Source organism: Carassius gibelio, chromosome B16 (assembly GCF_023724105.1).
Source record: "Carassius gibelio isolate Cgi1373 ecotype wild population from Czech Republic chromosome B16, carGib1.2-hapl.c, whole genome shotgun sequence".
NCBI lineage: Eukaryota > Metazoa > Chordata > Actinopteri > Cypriniformes > Cyprinidae > Carassius > Carassius gibelio.
In genome coordinates, this window is record NC_068411.1 from 31,004,619 (window position 1) to 31,020,666 (window position 16,048).

Sequence of the window (16,048 nt, forward strand, 5' to 3'; positions counted from 1 at the left end):
GTGGTAATCAACCTAACGCCACAAACTCAACTTTAAACGCAGAAATGTCTGTAATAATAATAATGTGTTCAGAAGACAGGATAATAGACTCATTTGTGTGTTTAATAAACCTGTTTCATAGTTTAACTAAAGCACAAACGAGTCTGAGTGTTAAACAAGTGCCTCGGAGCGTCTCTCTTTCATCTTCCTCACATTATGATTTATTCATGTCACTGTTGTCGTTTCAAAGCGACGAGCCAAATTAAATTTCTCCCCTCTGAGGAAAACAGACAGAAATAGCAGATATATTACAGACTTCATATTTGTATAAACACTGAACAAACTGGGCACAAACAAATAAGAGAAATTATATTTTGCATTCAAAATTAAGCTCAATTTAATAAAAAAAAAAATATATATATATATATATATATATATATATATATATATATATATATTTTACATATAATATATAAAAGTTTTTTTTTTACTTATATTTATAAAAAGTATTAAAACATTTATAATAATATATAAAAAAAAATTTTTTTTATTATAATATCTATAGCTCTCTATCTCTATCTCTCTCTCTCTCTCTCTCTCTATATATATATATAAAAACTGCATATATATAGTTTAAAAAATATTTACATATATTATTTTATTTACAATATTAATATATAATAAGAACATAACATTTATATACACAGAATAAAAATAATCTGAGGGAGCAAAAACAAATCTAAACATTGAGAAAATCATCTTTAAAATTGTTCAAATTAAGTTCTTAGCAATGCATATTACTAATCAAAAATTAAGTTTTGATATATTTACGGTAGGAGATTTACTAATTATTTTCATGGAACATGTTTTTTACTTAATATCCTAATGATTTTTGGCATAAAAGAAAAATGTATAATTTTTACCCATACAATGTATTGTTGTCTATTGCTACAAATATACCCCAGAGTTAAGTATATACATATATAATGCAATAAAATATTATAGGTATTATTAATTATTTAAACTGAAGTATGTATACGGTACATTATAGGCTTCAGGCTACATGCATAGTAACACTGTGCACAAATAGTGGGTATAAATAGTCAATATTTAGTCCATGTTAATTCAATCTTGCATATATATATTTTCCAGAGCTGGCCTTATCTTCTCTCTGCATGATGCACATGACGGTGTGTTCTCGTGCTGTATATCTGTGTGTATTCGTCCTGTGCAGAGACACAGTCATCAGTGACAGAACGGATGAGAGCTGATGATGTCAGCAACTTCACCAGAGAAAGGCCCTTAGACAGCATCTTTAACCACCGCTGCGACAGAAGAGCCCTAACTAGTGCTCAAGCGTCTCTACTTTACAGGGGACATTATGCATTATGTTTATACAGTTTATAAGAAATGCAATGTATTAGAAGTTCTCACATGTTGTTGCAGCAGAAGCACACTTCATTTTTCTATTCAGATAATTTTTTCTTGCATTTTCTTCAGTAATGTCTGTTAAAAAGGTTGATGGAACCATATTCATTTTTATTAGTATTTTTCAAAAGACAATTTTATATTAATGACATTTTTAAATAATTATAAAAAAATTAAATTTAAAGTATTAATTAATATAATTATTATTATTAATTTTTATTTTGGATAGCTTTTTTTAAATAATAAAAATGCTTATAAAATAATTTAAATTATAATATATATATATATATATATATATATATATATATATATATATATATATATATGATAACAATTTTTTTACATTTTATTTTATACATTATAAACACCCTTCAAATATTCACAAAAATTATATCTTTTAAATAATATAATCAATATTTTTAAAAAATAGAAATACAAAGACATCTATAAATATAATTGCAGTACCTCATAGGCTTTACTTTACGAAAAATAAATAATTTATTCTGTTTTTGGGGTGAAATGTGTTTTTTTTTTTTAGATGAATAAACCACTTCAGCGTCTGATCTAATAAAGCCTTAAAACACATAGAAATGTTGTCTATCGTCTTTACAGTTAATGTGCTAAACTGAGATATGAATAAGATCTCATTTATGATTCTTCTTTATGATTTAGACTCAAAGACCACATGAAGCTCTCGCAAGTTCATCCCTGCATATTCTACTCAATTCTATTCTTTATTCTACATCCGGCTGGTTTGAGAGGAGCTCGTGAACGCTTTGAATCGGTTTCAGTCTTATTTTTGTGTTTATATTCGTGGTTTGATTTACTAAACGATCTTTAACAGTTAAAACTAACTTTCCTGCGGAGCTGACGCGCGCGCGAACAATAACGGCGCGTATTTGACAGTGTTTTACCGTGTTTTTACTGTGTTTTTGACACTCACCGATACGACTGAAGCTCTCCGACAACGTTCTTCTTAATTTCTTCATTTTGCCGATTTTTTCGGCCGGTTGAGCCGCTGGCATTAAATCACACATGTCTGAAATGAAGCTGAGGCGCGATCAGAGACGCGTAAATATTAACTGTTGTGTGGAAACACTGTCCTTTCGTGTCAAATACACATTTCTGACGTCTTCTGACTACATCTCTGAAGAACGAGCTGTAATCCGTGGTAATGTGAGGAGGGAAACTTCTCCAAACGCCGCGGTTTTCCTCTGGATTGGAAAGCTGCTGCTGGATGTCATTTTTTGGGATTCTCCTTCTGCTTGGCGAGAGAGTGAGGATAAAACGGCCGAGTAAGCCCCGCCCCCGCGGGTCAGTCATTGGCCGTTGAATAGACGTCGCGTCTTTCATTGGCTGCATCAGCTGTCCGTCATCTGAGGAACACCGCCTCGCCTTTTAATAAAAGCCAGCAGGCATCTTCAGGACATTTGTACAGTTTTTAAATGGCCAAAAATTCCGTGCATGACTTAATTAATAATTCATACAGGAAAATAGGAAAATTATTTACTACACTGAAAAGGTTTTAAAAAATACTGTGAAAAGATGTTATGTATATATTATTAATAAATTAAATAATTACAAAAATAATAATTTCACCCAGTACATAATACCGCCATTTTTTTACATTTTGATTGACATTTTGTTTTAAGATGATGTATTTGCACGCATTTCATCCAAGTGGAATTGATCTGATGATGTTTCTATGTGACAGGCGGCTGAAAAATAAGAGACTCCTGCATCATTTCCCTCGGAATAATGTGCACTGATGAATTATGCAGAAACACGTTTATAAAAGCAAATAGGCTGAGTGTTGATTTCATGTTCACTTAAATCTCACATGCAACTCGTTCTGTTCTGCATCTTTAGCATGCAGCAGATTCACACACAAAAAATAAACCACAAAATCAAAAGCCCATCATCACTCCACACGGGGATAAAGCACTGAGATTTCTTTAAAAGTGGAAGCTTGTTTTATTAGGACATGTTTTAATAAGAACACAGTATAAATACAAGTCATTCACAGAAGCCAGAGCCATTAAAAAAGATAAGTTTGCGATTACAACTGAATCAAAAAGTGCAACAATTCACTTAAAAACTGAACTTAGTTGTCATTTATACATCCTCATGTCATTACACATGCCAAAGTTGTTGTTTTTTTAACATTGAATGCAAAGGAAGAAAGAAAGTGACAAAGAAAGAATCCATCAAGGCATCATAACAGCAGTAAATATGATGCATTTTATAAAGTAAAATATGAAGTATTAACTGTTGTTGAGCAGAAAAGAACGACAGAATTGGGAATAAACCAAGACAGAATTGACATTTTTGCATAAACTAGTTCTCAAACTCTATATAAGAACACAAAGAAATAAAAGAGTCACATTCAAACCTAAAATCACTTCAGGTTGATGTTTTTTTAACTTTATATATTATGTTATTCTACTATCTTGATTGTCTGAATATTTAGATATTTGTATCAGAAATCAAGACAGAAATACAGAGGATGAAAATGATTCTTTAGCAGCGTTCTGCTGTAATACAGACGAGAGAGATTTCTACACGCATCCATCTAACCTAAAGTGATCCGGCGTGTGGTGAAGGGATGCGATCCGTGGCTTTTACTCGTTCTCGAACTTGCTGTACGGATGATCGGAGTCTGGGATGAGACCTGGAACAGGAGAAGAATGTGTGGGAATCAGAATTCATATCCACGTCTTGTTTTCTAGTATAAACATCTCAAAAGTCTTGAATCTGGATGCATTTTCTTGACAAGTAAGGCAAAAACTCAGATATGAACAAAGCCTTCTATAATAACTTTACGAGTATGGATGGAAATGAAACTGTAAAGTCTGCTGAAACTCATTTTGAGAAAACGGTCTCAACTGAAATCTACAGAGACATATTCATCAAATCTCATAAAATAATCACTTGTGTTTCCATGAAACCAAAAGCAGACATATTAAAGCTGCATAATATCACTCCATGAATCAGAAAAATACCGTCAACAGTTAGAAAACAAACACATTTTCACCATATTTTTTGAATTCTGGGGAATTATACATCAACAAAAGCCTTCAGAATACAGAGAGATAAACAAGTAAATGTGTATCTTTGGATGTTTATGAAGTGAAACCACAGAAGTACTTGCATCTTGTCAAAAAAGGTTAGCAGCTAATTGTCAGTTTGTAGTTTGGTGTTGGTTTTGAACCCTGTTGCTCTGACAGTATTTCGCACAGGACGTCCTTCGGAGGGCAGACGCTCATGTGTGTGTGTGTGTGTGTGTGTGAGAGAGAGAGAGTGAGAGAGAGAGCAGCAGGTCCCTGATGTACGGACTGCAGAGAGCAGGAGGAACACAACGGAGCTCTCCATCCATCATGCTGTCTCACACACACACACACACACACACACACACACACACACACACACACACAAGCACACAGCAGAGCCAATGAGGACGCGGCCCAGAAACCATCAGTAATAACAGAACGGCATCACCACACTTTTATTTTGGACTCAATAAGTAAAGTTTACAAAAATGACTTTTAGTTTGTAAACTCTGGAAGTCTGTTTCCACCACGGGATAACAAAAATAAACTAACTAAAAAAGTATAAGTGACTTTTTCTTACAATTCTTAATTTGGTTCTAACTATTTTAAGGAAAAAAAAGAATTGTGAGATATAAACTCTAATTTTCTTGCAACTCTGACTGTTTTTTATTCTGAGTTTTGAGTTTAGATCTCCAAATCAGATTTTGTTTCCATGGAATAAAAAATAATAATAATTTGTAAAATTTGTATATAGTTTTGTGGCAATAAAGCACCCAATGCATTACATATATAAATATAATTTAACCTTAAAAGAAGTATTTATAGATCAGTTATATTTGTTATACCACCTATTAGTCATACACTTATTTAAATATTTTTTCCACTGAAAATAATACAAATACACTTTGAGTTTTCTATTTTTCACACTTTTACACATAAAAAAGAAGTAGTAACACATTGAGCAAAAAATAGAAAAAAAAGTGAAGTATGAAAAGCAGAGGGATGAAACTCTTACTGAGACTCACATCCTTTGATCTCCTCTTTACTTTCAACAATTTACTTTCGCCCGGCTCACGAGAATATCAAACAGATAATAAAGAGAATGAAATATTAATTAAAATAAAAAATGTAATTAAAAAAATAAATAAATATATATAAACAACTTAAAAATAAAAAAATTAATAAAATAAATACAACAAAATAGATAAAGAAAAATAAAATAATAAATAATAATATAAACAATTAAACAAATTCAATAAATTTCTATAATAAATAAAATATATTACATAACTAATAAAATATTAATAAGAAATAAAACAAATGTAGAAAACTAAACAGAAAAACTAAATAAAATACATTAAAATAATTGTATAAAATCCAATCAAATTAAATAATAAATAAATAATACAAATAAGAAATAAAAAAATTATAAACACAAATTAAATAAAAATAAATAAAACAAAATAGATAATAAAATATGAACTAAAAAATAAAATAAATAAATCAAAATTAATCAATTTTCTATAATTCATCAAATATATTAAATAATACAATATAAATAAATTAAAAATTAATAAAATACGTAAAAAATAATTGCATAAAATCCAATCAAATTAAATTATAAATCAAAATAAAATAATAAACAATGTTAGTCTAAACAAAAAATAAAGTTACCAGCTAATTGGCCAAAGTCAATGAAATATAACAGAACAGGAATTTGTTTAAAATTACTTCTAAATAAAATAAATAAAGTAGTGTTTTGAAGACAAATGCTCTCTTCAGGTAATTTTCATTGCTTTTCTGTGGCATGAACCCAGACATCTTCACCTTCAGTTTGTCTCAAGGTCGTGTGGTTTTCTGTGGGGTTTTTGCGCAACAGCTGCGAGGGTTTGTCCTCCTGGCCTCCGCCGCAGCTCTGGCTCTCTCTCTCGTGATCGCAGCGCCAAGTGCATTTACATTTCACCCCATTCCTCCGAGGCTCTGCTAGCACATAAATTACAGCTCTTCTGAGCTCTCCACCAACGCTAATTAGCACAGAGTTAATCAAGCATGAGTCAAGCAGCTCGCCTGACACTTTTCCACCATTTAGAGCTGGAGGACGCTCTTTATTAGAGAAAGCTCAGTCAAAAAGAAGAAATTCTGAAGAAATGCTTTTCTCTCCTCAAATCCTTGTGAATTTAAAACCAGATAACAGTTTAGCATCTTCTGAATTTAGTAATTAAGAAAATGACTGAAATGTTAGTAAATGCAGTCTGATGATGATCTTAAGTAATGAACTGAAGGACAGGTTATTGTGTGTATGTGTGCATCTGGTAAAGGCTGAGCAAGGTCTTAATTCTACTGTAATGAGTAAAATAATTATGCTTTAATCAATAGTATTAAATACTAATCATTGCTTAGACTTTACCCGATGCACAGTTTTTGTTTTCTGTTTTAAATAAGATTATTTAGCTTGTTCTACACAAAAACAATTTTTTTCTGAAAACAAGACAATTGTTTTTACTTGTCTAGAAAATCCTTCCGAGTTTTACGTTCACACCTCGCAATTCTGACTTTCCCGAGTTTAACGTTCACACCGCGCAATTCTGACTTTTCCGAGTTTTACGTTCACACCTCGCGATTCGAACTTTTTCCGAGTTTTACGTTCACACCTCGCAATTCGAACTTTTTCAGAGTTTAACGTTCACACCGCGCAATTCTGACTTTTCCGAGTTTTACATTCACACCTCGCAATTCTGACTTTTTCCGAGTTTTACGTTCACACCTCGCAATTCTGACTTTCCCGAGTTTTACGTTCACACCTCGCAATTCTGACTTTCCCGAGTTTAACGTTCACACCTCGGAATTCGAACTTTTTCCGAGTTTAACGTTCACACCGCGCAATTCTGACTTTTCCGAGTTTTACGTTCACACCTCGCAATTCGAACTTTTTCCGAGTTTTACGTTCACACCTCGCAATTCGAACTTTTTCAGAGTTTTACGTTCACACCTCGCAATTCTGACTTTTCCGAGTTTTACGTTCACACCTCGCAATTCGGACTTTTTCCGAGTTTTACGTTCACACCGCGCAATTCTGACTTTTCAGAGTTTTACGTTCACACCTCGCAATTCTGACTTTTTCCGAGTTTTACGTTCACACCTCGCAATTCTGACTTTTCCGAGTTTTACGTTCACACCGCTCAATTCTGACTTTTCAGAGTTTTACGTTCACACCTCGCGATTCGAACTTTTTCCGAGTTTTACGTTCACACCTCGCAATTCTGACTTTCCCGAGTTTTACGTTCACACCTCGCAATTCGAACTTTTTCAGAGTTTTACGTTCACACCTCGCAATTCTGACTTTTCCGAGTTTTACGTTCACACCTCGCAATTCGAACTTTTTCCGAGTTTTACGTTCACACCTCGCAATTCGAACTTTTTCCGAGTTTTACGTTCACACCGCTCAATTCTGACTTTTCAGAGTTTTACGTTCACACCTCGCGATTCGAACTTTTTCCGAGTTTTACGTTCACACCTCGCAATTCTGACTTTTCCGAGTTTTACATTCACACCTCGCAATTTGGACTTTTTCCGAGTTTTACGTTCACACCTCGCAATTCTGACTTTCCCGAGTTTTACGTTCACACCTCGCAATTCTGACTTTCCCGAGTTTAATGTTCACACCTCGGAATTCGAACTTTTTCCGAGTTTAACGTTAACACCGCGCAATTCTGACTTTTCCGAGTTTTACGTTCACACCTCGCAATTCGAACTTTTTCCGAGTTTTACGTTCACACCTCGCAATTCGAACTTTTTCCGAGTTTTACGTTCACACCTCGCAATTCTGACTTTTCCGAGTTTTACGTTCACACCTCGCAATTCGGACTTTTTCCGAGTTTTACGTTCACACCGCGCAATTCTGACTTTTCAGAGTTTTACGTTCACACCTCGCAATTCTGACTTTTCAGAGTTTTACGTTCACACCTCGCAATTCTGACCTTTTCCGAGTTTTACGTTCACACCGCGCAATTCTGACTTTTCAGAGTTTTACGTTCACACCTCGCAATTCTGACTTTTTCCGAGTTTTACGTTCACACCTCGCAATTCGGACCTTTTCAGAGTTTTACGTTCACACCTCGCAATTCTGACTTTTTCCGAGTTTTACGTTCACACCGCGCAATTCGAACTTTTTCAGAGTTTAACGTTCACACCGCGCAATTCTGACTTTTCCGAGTTTTACATTCACACCTCGCAATTCGGACTTTTTCCGAGTTTTACGTTCACACCTCGCAATTCTGACTTTCCCGAGTTTTACGTTCACACCTCGCAATTCTGACTTTCCCGAGTTTAACGTTCACACCTCGGAATTCGAACTTTTTCCGAGTTTAACGTTCACACCGCGCAATTCTGACTTTTCCGAGTTTTACGTTCACACCTCGCAATTCGAACTTTTTCCGAGTTTTACGTTCACACCTCGCAATTCTGACTTTTCCGAGTTTTACGTTCACACCTCGCAATTCGGACTTTTTCCGAGTTTTACGTTCACACCGCGCAATTCTGACTTTTCAGAGTTTTACGTTCACACCTCGCAATTCTGACTTTTTCCGAGTTTTACGTTCACACCTCGCAATTCTGACCTTTTCCGAGTTTTACGTTCACACCGCGCAATTCTGACTTTTTCCGAGTTTTACGTTCACACCTCGCAATTCGGACTTTTATGAGTTTTACATTCACACTACGCAATTCTGACTGTATGACTTTTTTCTTAGTTTTGCGTTTAAATCTCACAATTGTCACTTTTTACTTAGTTTTGCGTTAAAATCTTGCAATTCTGACTATTTCTTAGCTTTAGCATTTAAATCTCACAGCTCTGACTTTTTTCTCTGAATTCTAAGTTTGGAGATGTAAACTCAAAACACTAAGACAAGAAAGGGTATTGTTTTGGTTTTAAGACAACTTTGATGAAACTTCAAGTGTTCAAGTGTTGACTAGTGTAAATAAAAACAAAAACAAAAGATGGATGGTTGAATTTTATTGATTCCAATTCTGACTGCAATTCTTTTCTACTCCAATAAGATTAAATAATTAAATCAAACATTATCCTATGTCTCTTTTTGCAAACTATTTAATTGCTACTGAATACAACGAACAAAATTCATCAGGCTACATAAAAACGCGACTCTTTAAGATCTGTTTGCACGCAAAATAGAGGCACATGATTCTGATAAAATTAATTTTATTGTATTTTTTCAATGGAAGTTGTGGTTCTCTCACTATTCTGAATTAAACAAAACATTAGACAACTAAACAAAATCATATGTAATTTATGAATTAATGATTCAATGACTCACTCAAGATATACTTGTTTCACTTGAACGAATCTCTTGAATCTCTGGTGTTACAATGTAATCGATAAATCTTCATTTGACGTCCCAAATTACTTTTAAAAGGTGATTTAGTCCTACTCTATTTTAATCACTACCATACACATCAGAGTTCATATCTGAACTATAAACTTTTATCCCAGTACTTCTGTGATTTATAAATCCATAAATGTATTTATGCCATTTGACATTTTCATGGCTCTACTGTTTTTGTAAAATGCAGAAAATGGTTATAAAGAGTAGCTGTGCGTGAACTCTTGTGAATATTAATGAGAGAAGAGCAGGATTGACGTTACTCACCGTACTTCTTGCGGATTTCATCATTTTTCACCGTCCTCTCGGCCCTCCTGCAACACACAGTAACCAGACATGAGTGACGGCTTCAGAATATGCAGATTTTTTAAACAAAATACGACATTTCTGTGTCATTTGCTTCATTTGAGCTGTATTTCTTGCAGAGACTTTGAAGAAACTAGTTAGATTAGACTGATGTCATGTTAGGCCACCTTGATCAAAATAATACAATAATTGATAACATTCATGGCGAAAAACAAGTGAAAAAAAGGAAACCAACAAATAAAAAAGCAAATAAATAACTTAATACAATGTGTTTTGTGCTAATAAGAGCATGAGATTCAAGAGTCCTGAAAATAACTTTTTTTTTTTTTTAAGAGTTTTGCATTTACATCTTGCATTTGTTTTTTTTGTTTTGTTTTTGTTATTAAGAGGTTTGCATTTACATGATTTTTTTTTTAAGAGTTTTGCATTTACATGATTTTTTTTAAGAGTTTTGCATTTACATGATTTTTTTTTTAAGAGTTTAGCATTTACATGATTTTTTTTTAAGAGTTTTGCATTTACATCTTGCAATTATGTTTTTTTTTTTTTTTTTTTTTTTTAAGAGTTTAGCATTTACATGATTTTTTTTAAAGAGTTTTGCATTTACATCTTTCATTTATGGTTTTTTTTATTATTTATTTATTTATTTTTAGAGTTTTGAATTTAAATCTTGCAATTATGTTTATTTTTTTTTTTTTTAAGAGTTCTGCATTTACATCTTGCAATTATGTTTTATTTATTTATTTTTTTAAGAGTTTTGCATTAACATGATTTTTTTTTTTTTTAAGAGTTTTGCATTTACATCTTGCAATTATGTTTTTTTTTTGTTTTTTTAAGAGTTCTGCATTTACATCTTGCAATTATGTTTTTTTTTTTTTTTTTTTAAGAGTTTTGCATTAACATGATTTTTTTTTTTTAAGAGTTTTGCATTTACATCTTGCAATTATGTTTTATTTATTTATTTTTTTAAGAGTTTTGCATTAACATGATTTTTTTTTTTTTTAAGAGTTTTGCATTTACATCTTGCAATTATGTTTTTTTTTGTTTTTTTAAGAGTTCTGCATTTACATCTTGCAATTATGTTTTTTTGTTTTTTTTTTAAGAGTTTTGCATTAACATGATTTTTTTTTTTTAAGAGTTTTGCATTTACATCTTGCATTTATGTTTTTGTTTTTTTGTTTGTTTTTTTAAGAAATTTGCATTTACATGATTTTTTTAAAGAGTTTTGCATTTAAATCTCGCAATTCTGATTTTTTTTTTAAAGAGTTTTTTATTTACATCTTGCAATTATGATTTTGTTCTTAAGATTTTTTGAAGTTTACATCTCACAATTCTGTATTTTTGCACTGAATTCTACTGTATTTTACCCAATATAAATCCTGAGTCCTGTAAACCTAGAAGAGCAAATCAAACTCATAACCTGGATTCAATTTCCGTAACCCAACCAGTTGAGCTGAACCCGTCCTGAAGAGCAGCAGGAGATGATTCACGGTGAGTTCGTGTCTTTGTTTAAGGACATCCATTCCTCCACAGACTCGTTGTAAATACGAGCAGCAGTGTTTTATGTGCGTGTGACATACGACACCATACACTCCCTCTACATCATTCTTCCTCTCCACAGACCACAACGAACATGGACCAAGCCTCCAGACGAAATAAATCATCCGGAGCTTCATGAGCATCTGATCTGTGAAGCGGTGGGATCTACGTACCGTTCATCTGCTCGCTGTCTGATCTCCTCTCTTCTCCGCGCAAACTGCTCATCATCACGGTCGAAACTGCAAATGTAGAAGTAAAAGCCAGAGAAAACACAGAGCTGAATTAATCCTGTAACAGATTATTTTATATAAGTCTGAGAAGATGAACAACCAGCTGATAATTACAGCAATTGTGCTCAACATCTGTGACCTTTACATCATCACTGAAACTGAGAGACAGAAACTAGTCACATGAACTCACTTCAGTCATAAAAACAACAATAAACCATGGTTTACTCCCAATGAGAAGGAAAAGTGAAACTATGATGTGTAGTCTAGCCGTAAAACATCAGGAACAAAGGATCATCACATGAAGCTGAGAAAGCATTAAAGAGAGATCGAGAGAGCGCTTCTGCTTCTGTGAGTCAAGCACTTCTGTGTTTCAAAGACTGGACAAACACACAGATGTGCCCTTTATATGAGTGAGAGTTTAGAGTGTTTTATTCAGTAATTGAAAGATCAATTAAATTAATAAGTTAAGTCTTCGTTTGATAACCAGAAAAATTTAAATACACGACAGAATTTCTGAGAAAAAAAAAATTTCACAAGACTACTTTAATAAAAAAATTAAATAAAAGAAGAAGAAATTAAGTTTTTTTAATGCATTCAAATATTTATACATGCTGAAACACAGAATTTGGTAACAATAAAAAATATGGTGAGAAAAAATTTAATATTTTATATGGCCCTAAACATGTCATTTTTGTTAAACTTTCATTAAATTGGTGTGAAAATATACATGTTTCTTGGTTTTATTTAATTAGACATGCTTTCTGATTTTGATAAACTTTAATTAAACTATTAAAAAGGAGTCAAAAAAAATTGGACGAATTTAAACAAATTAAAAAAAAAATGAATCCAGGAAAATTTAAATGGAAAAAACGGACTTTGGAAAAAATATAAAAAGGAAAAATTAAATGGATTTAAAAGGGCTCTTCTGAATGAGAAGTTGAGGTTCAGAATTAATTTGTTTTTACTTGAAAAGTTTTAAGTTCTGACTACTTAAAAAAAAAAACAATATTCAGGTATAAACGGACTCATTATGTAAAAACTGTATATAAACTTTAAATGCATAATGAAGGTTAAAGAAGCAGTTCATCCCAAAAAAATACATAAAGAGTTTCGGCATTATGATCAAATGTGTCACGATAACTGTAGAAACAGTTCTCACTCAGATATTGCTAGTGAATTAATTAAAAAGAAATAAAAAGTAACACAATAAATGTAATATATTTTCTCTAAAGGATTAGTAAAATGTTGTATTTAAAATAAAATAAAAGATTCTCCTTACAATTATTTCATATGTCAGGCTTTCCAGGCTTCAATCAACTGTTCAGGGTTAATCTTTGAGCACAGAACTGTGTGTGAATGTGAGTATCTGAAGAAAAGAGGCAGTGAAGCTGATATGAAGGACTATCTGTGGTCTGACCTGGACGAGCGTCTGCGTTTACAGCAGCAGCAGCAGCAGCAGCAGACGCACACGGCCAGCAGCAGAGTCCCACACACCACAGCCATCGCGATGATCAGAGCCTCGAAGTTCACTGAAACAACATCACTGAAGATCAGGACGCTTACGGACCTCACACTGCTCTCATCCTCCACGAGTTAACATGTGAGTGTGTGCAATAGCATGCATTATCTAGAATATAACATTTAAAACACATTCGGCTCTGTTTTGAGATGCATAGAAAAAATGCTAATTGTTTTTAGCACGAGAACAAAACATCAAATAAACATCATTAAAAAAAAATTCCTGATTCCTATTTTTTAAGAGATATAACCAGGTATGTGTGTGTAACCGGTATATATATATAAGTTATATCAGAGTCCAAAAAAAAAAGTAAATACTTTTTTTTTTTTTTTTTTTTACTTATAAAAATATACAATTACTAAAATAAATGTCTAAAAATGTAACTGAAATTAGACTAAAAATTTAAAATATAAAATAAAAGATCATTCAAAATAGTATATAAATAATACTAGGTTTCACAGCTGAGTGCTAGGTCAATATTTATTAATATTTAACCATTAAGTGCCACGAACAGCCAATCAGAGTGAAGTATTCTATAAATCTGGATGGTGAGTGAGTGTAAAGTCAGCCTGAAGGGAAGCTTCACTTCCTGAATGTGAAAGTGTAACTTCCATCGGCTCAGCAGCTGCTGTACATTAGAGATCCTGTGTGTTTAACCCTTTGTGTGCATCTCAAAGCAGCTCATGAAGGAACTCACCCCAGCAAACACCCCAGCGAGCCTGAGAGAGTTTACACAGCGACGCCGGAGGAAGCACATACGAGACCGGATAATCTGAGCAGCTGCTGTTCGTCTGGCACCACAAGCACTGTCAGGAGAAACACTGTTAATATTAATAATAATGTTTACAACATCCTCCAGGGTCTTACTGACACATATATTATTAGTAGTAGTAGTGGTATTATTATTATTATTTACATTATCCAGGATGTTAAAAAAAACATTTATTATTATTATTAATTACAGAAATTTCAGAAAAAATGTTTGTTGTTATTATTATTATTATTATTAATGCCAACTTTTATTATTATTATTATTATTATTATTAATTACATTCTCTAGGATGTAAAAAAAAACTTGTATTATTTTTATTATTATTAATATTATTAATTACATTCTTTAGGATCTTATCTTACCGAGACATTGGCGAGGCACGTCTCACAGGAAGTCATTGTGTTGCATTCTGGGCCGAGAAAGAAGAATAAAAAAATCACAGATCAGACAAAACACTGACATCAAAACAAAAATACTAAATAAAGAGCTGAATCTAGCCAAAGATGTTAAATCAAAACAATTTTGATGCTTTATTTATAGGATCACATCACATATTAATAACATAAAAGAGTTATAAAACTTCTATAATAAGATAAATATAAATATACTTCTATATTTCATTGATTTCAACAAAATATGTAACTTTGACTTGTTTGCAGTAGTCCTTTTCAGTGTTTAACACTACAAACATTAAAATCAGTGACAGTTTTATATTAAACATATACAATAAATTATGATAATATCATAATACGTTTATATTAATACTAGGAATATACTATAATAATAATAGTTTATGACATTTATTACGTCTTGACTTTGGATAAAAGCGTCCGCTAAATGACAAATTACTTACACGTATTCATATAGTTACATACACATTTATATTACAAGCAGATAAATAGAGAGATATGATTAGATAGAAGAAGACAAAGGTAAAAACATACGTTTGTGGAGAGGTGGAAGAGTTGTTATTATTGTTGTTTTTGGAGATGTTTTCGCCTCAGAAACACTGAACGCGACACACAGCAGCAGAAAGCCCAACATCGACGCAAACACTCGCGATTCATCCATATCAGAGACGATTTGAAGGTTTGTACAGCAGATGAATGAGGAGATTCTATCTGAGCTCTGAGATCTTCAGAAAAGTCAACAAAACTCCTCAAGCTGAAATCATCATGTGATCGACGCCGGAAACACAATAACGCCGCTGCCGCACTGCGGATTTCAAAATAAAGGTCCTGTAAGAACTCCAGAAACGAAAGCGCAATCAGAAAACAAATATCATTCTTTGATAGGTCAAAATTATGAGATTATATGTTGAAATTATAACATGAAAAGTAATAACTATGAGGTAAAAAAAGGGAATTATGAGATTAAAATTTAAATGATAACATCCAAGGTCATAATTCTAAAGTAAATTGTCGAAACTATGACATTAAAGTCGAAATTATAACATGAAAAGTCACAACTATGAGATAAAAAAGTATAAATATATATATATATATATATATATATATATATATATATATATATATATATATATATATATATATATATATATATATATATATATATATATATATATATTTATTTATTTATTTATTTATTTATTTATTTATTTATTTATAGGAATATAAAGTCATTATGACTTAATAAATGGTTTAGATTTTTTATCACATAATTCCTATGTTTTATCTCACAGCTCTAACTTTTGATTAATTGAATTGTGTCAATTTCGACCTTTTGAATCATAATTTCAACTTGTTATCTCAATTTTGTTTCTAATCATAATTATGACATCAAAGCATGCTTATTATAATTTTTTCTTA

The 16,048-nt window shown here is 32.1% G+C and overlaps 2 protein-coding genes and 1 long non-coding RNA gene across 3 annotated transcripts in view; all 3 read right to left on the reverse strand.

Annotated features, from left to right (window-relative positions):
- The window catches only part of LOC127975272 (cyclin-dependent kinase 14), a 158,872-nt gene extending 156,089 nt beyond the window's left edge, over window positions 1-2,783 (reverse strand). Inside the window, exon 1 of the mRNA XM_052579193.1 lies at window positions 2,351-2,783. Within this exon, the coding sequence (XP_052435153.1) occupies window positions 2,351-2,444 (94 nt within the window). The 5' untranslated portion in view covers window positions 2,445-2,783. The remainder of the gene's footprint in view (window positions 1-2,350) is intronic.
- Window positions 2,784-3,357: 574 nt separating this feature from the next.
- Window positions 3,358-15,417, reverse strand: LOC127975274 (pituitary tumor-transforming gene 1 protein-interacting protein-like). Its single transcript, XM_052579196.1, has 7 exons — window positions 15,164-15,417; window positions 14,582-14,628; window positions 14,145-14,253; window positions 13,346-13,457; window positions 11,872-11,937; window positions 10,121-10,167; window positions 3,358-4,078 (listed from the first exon to the last, which is right to left on the reverse strand). Exons 1-7 carry the CDS (start codon window positions 15,288-15,290, stop codon window positions 4,029-4,031), a joined length of 558 nt encoding a protein of 185 aa, XP_052435156.1. The 5' UTR covers window positions 15,291-15,417; the 3' UTR covers window positions 3,358-4,028.
- LOC127975275 (uncharacterized) lies at window positions 6,043-10,114 on the reverse strand. The gene is made up of 6 exons (XR_008157463.1): window positions 9,112-10,114; window positions 9,022-9,073; window positions 8,496-8,533; window positions 7,559-7,596; window positions 7,371-7,408; window positions 6,043-7,258 (listed from the first exon to the last, which is right to left on the reverse strand). It is a non-coding gene; the product is annotated as an uncharacterized LOC127975275 (long non-coding RNA).
- Window positions 15,418-16,048: the final 631 nt, after the last annotated feature.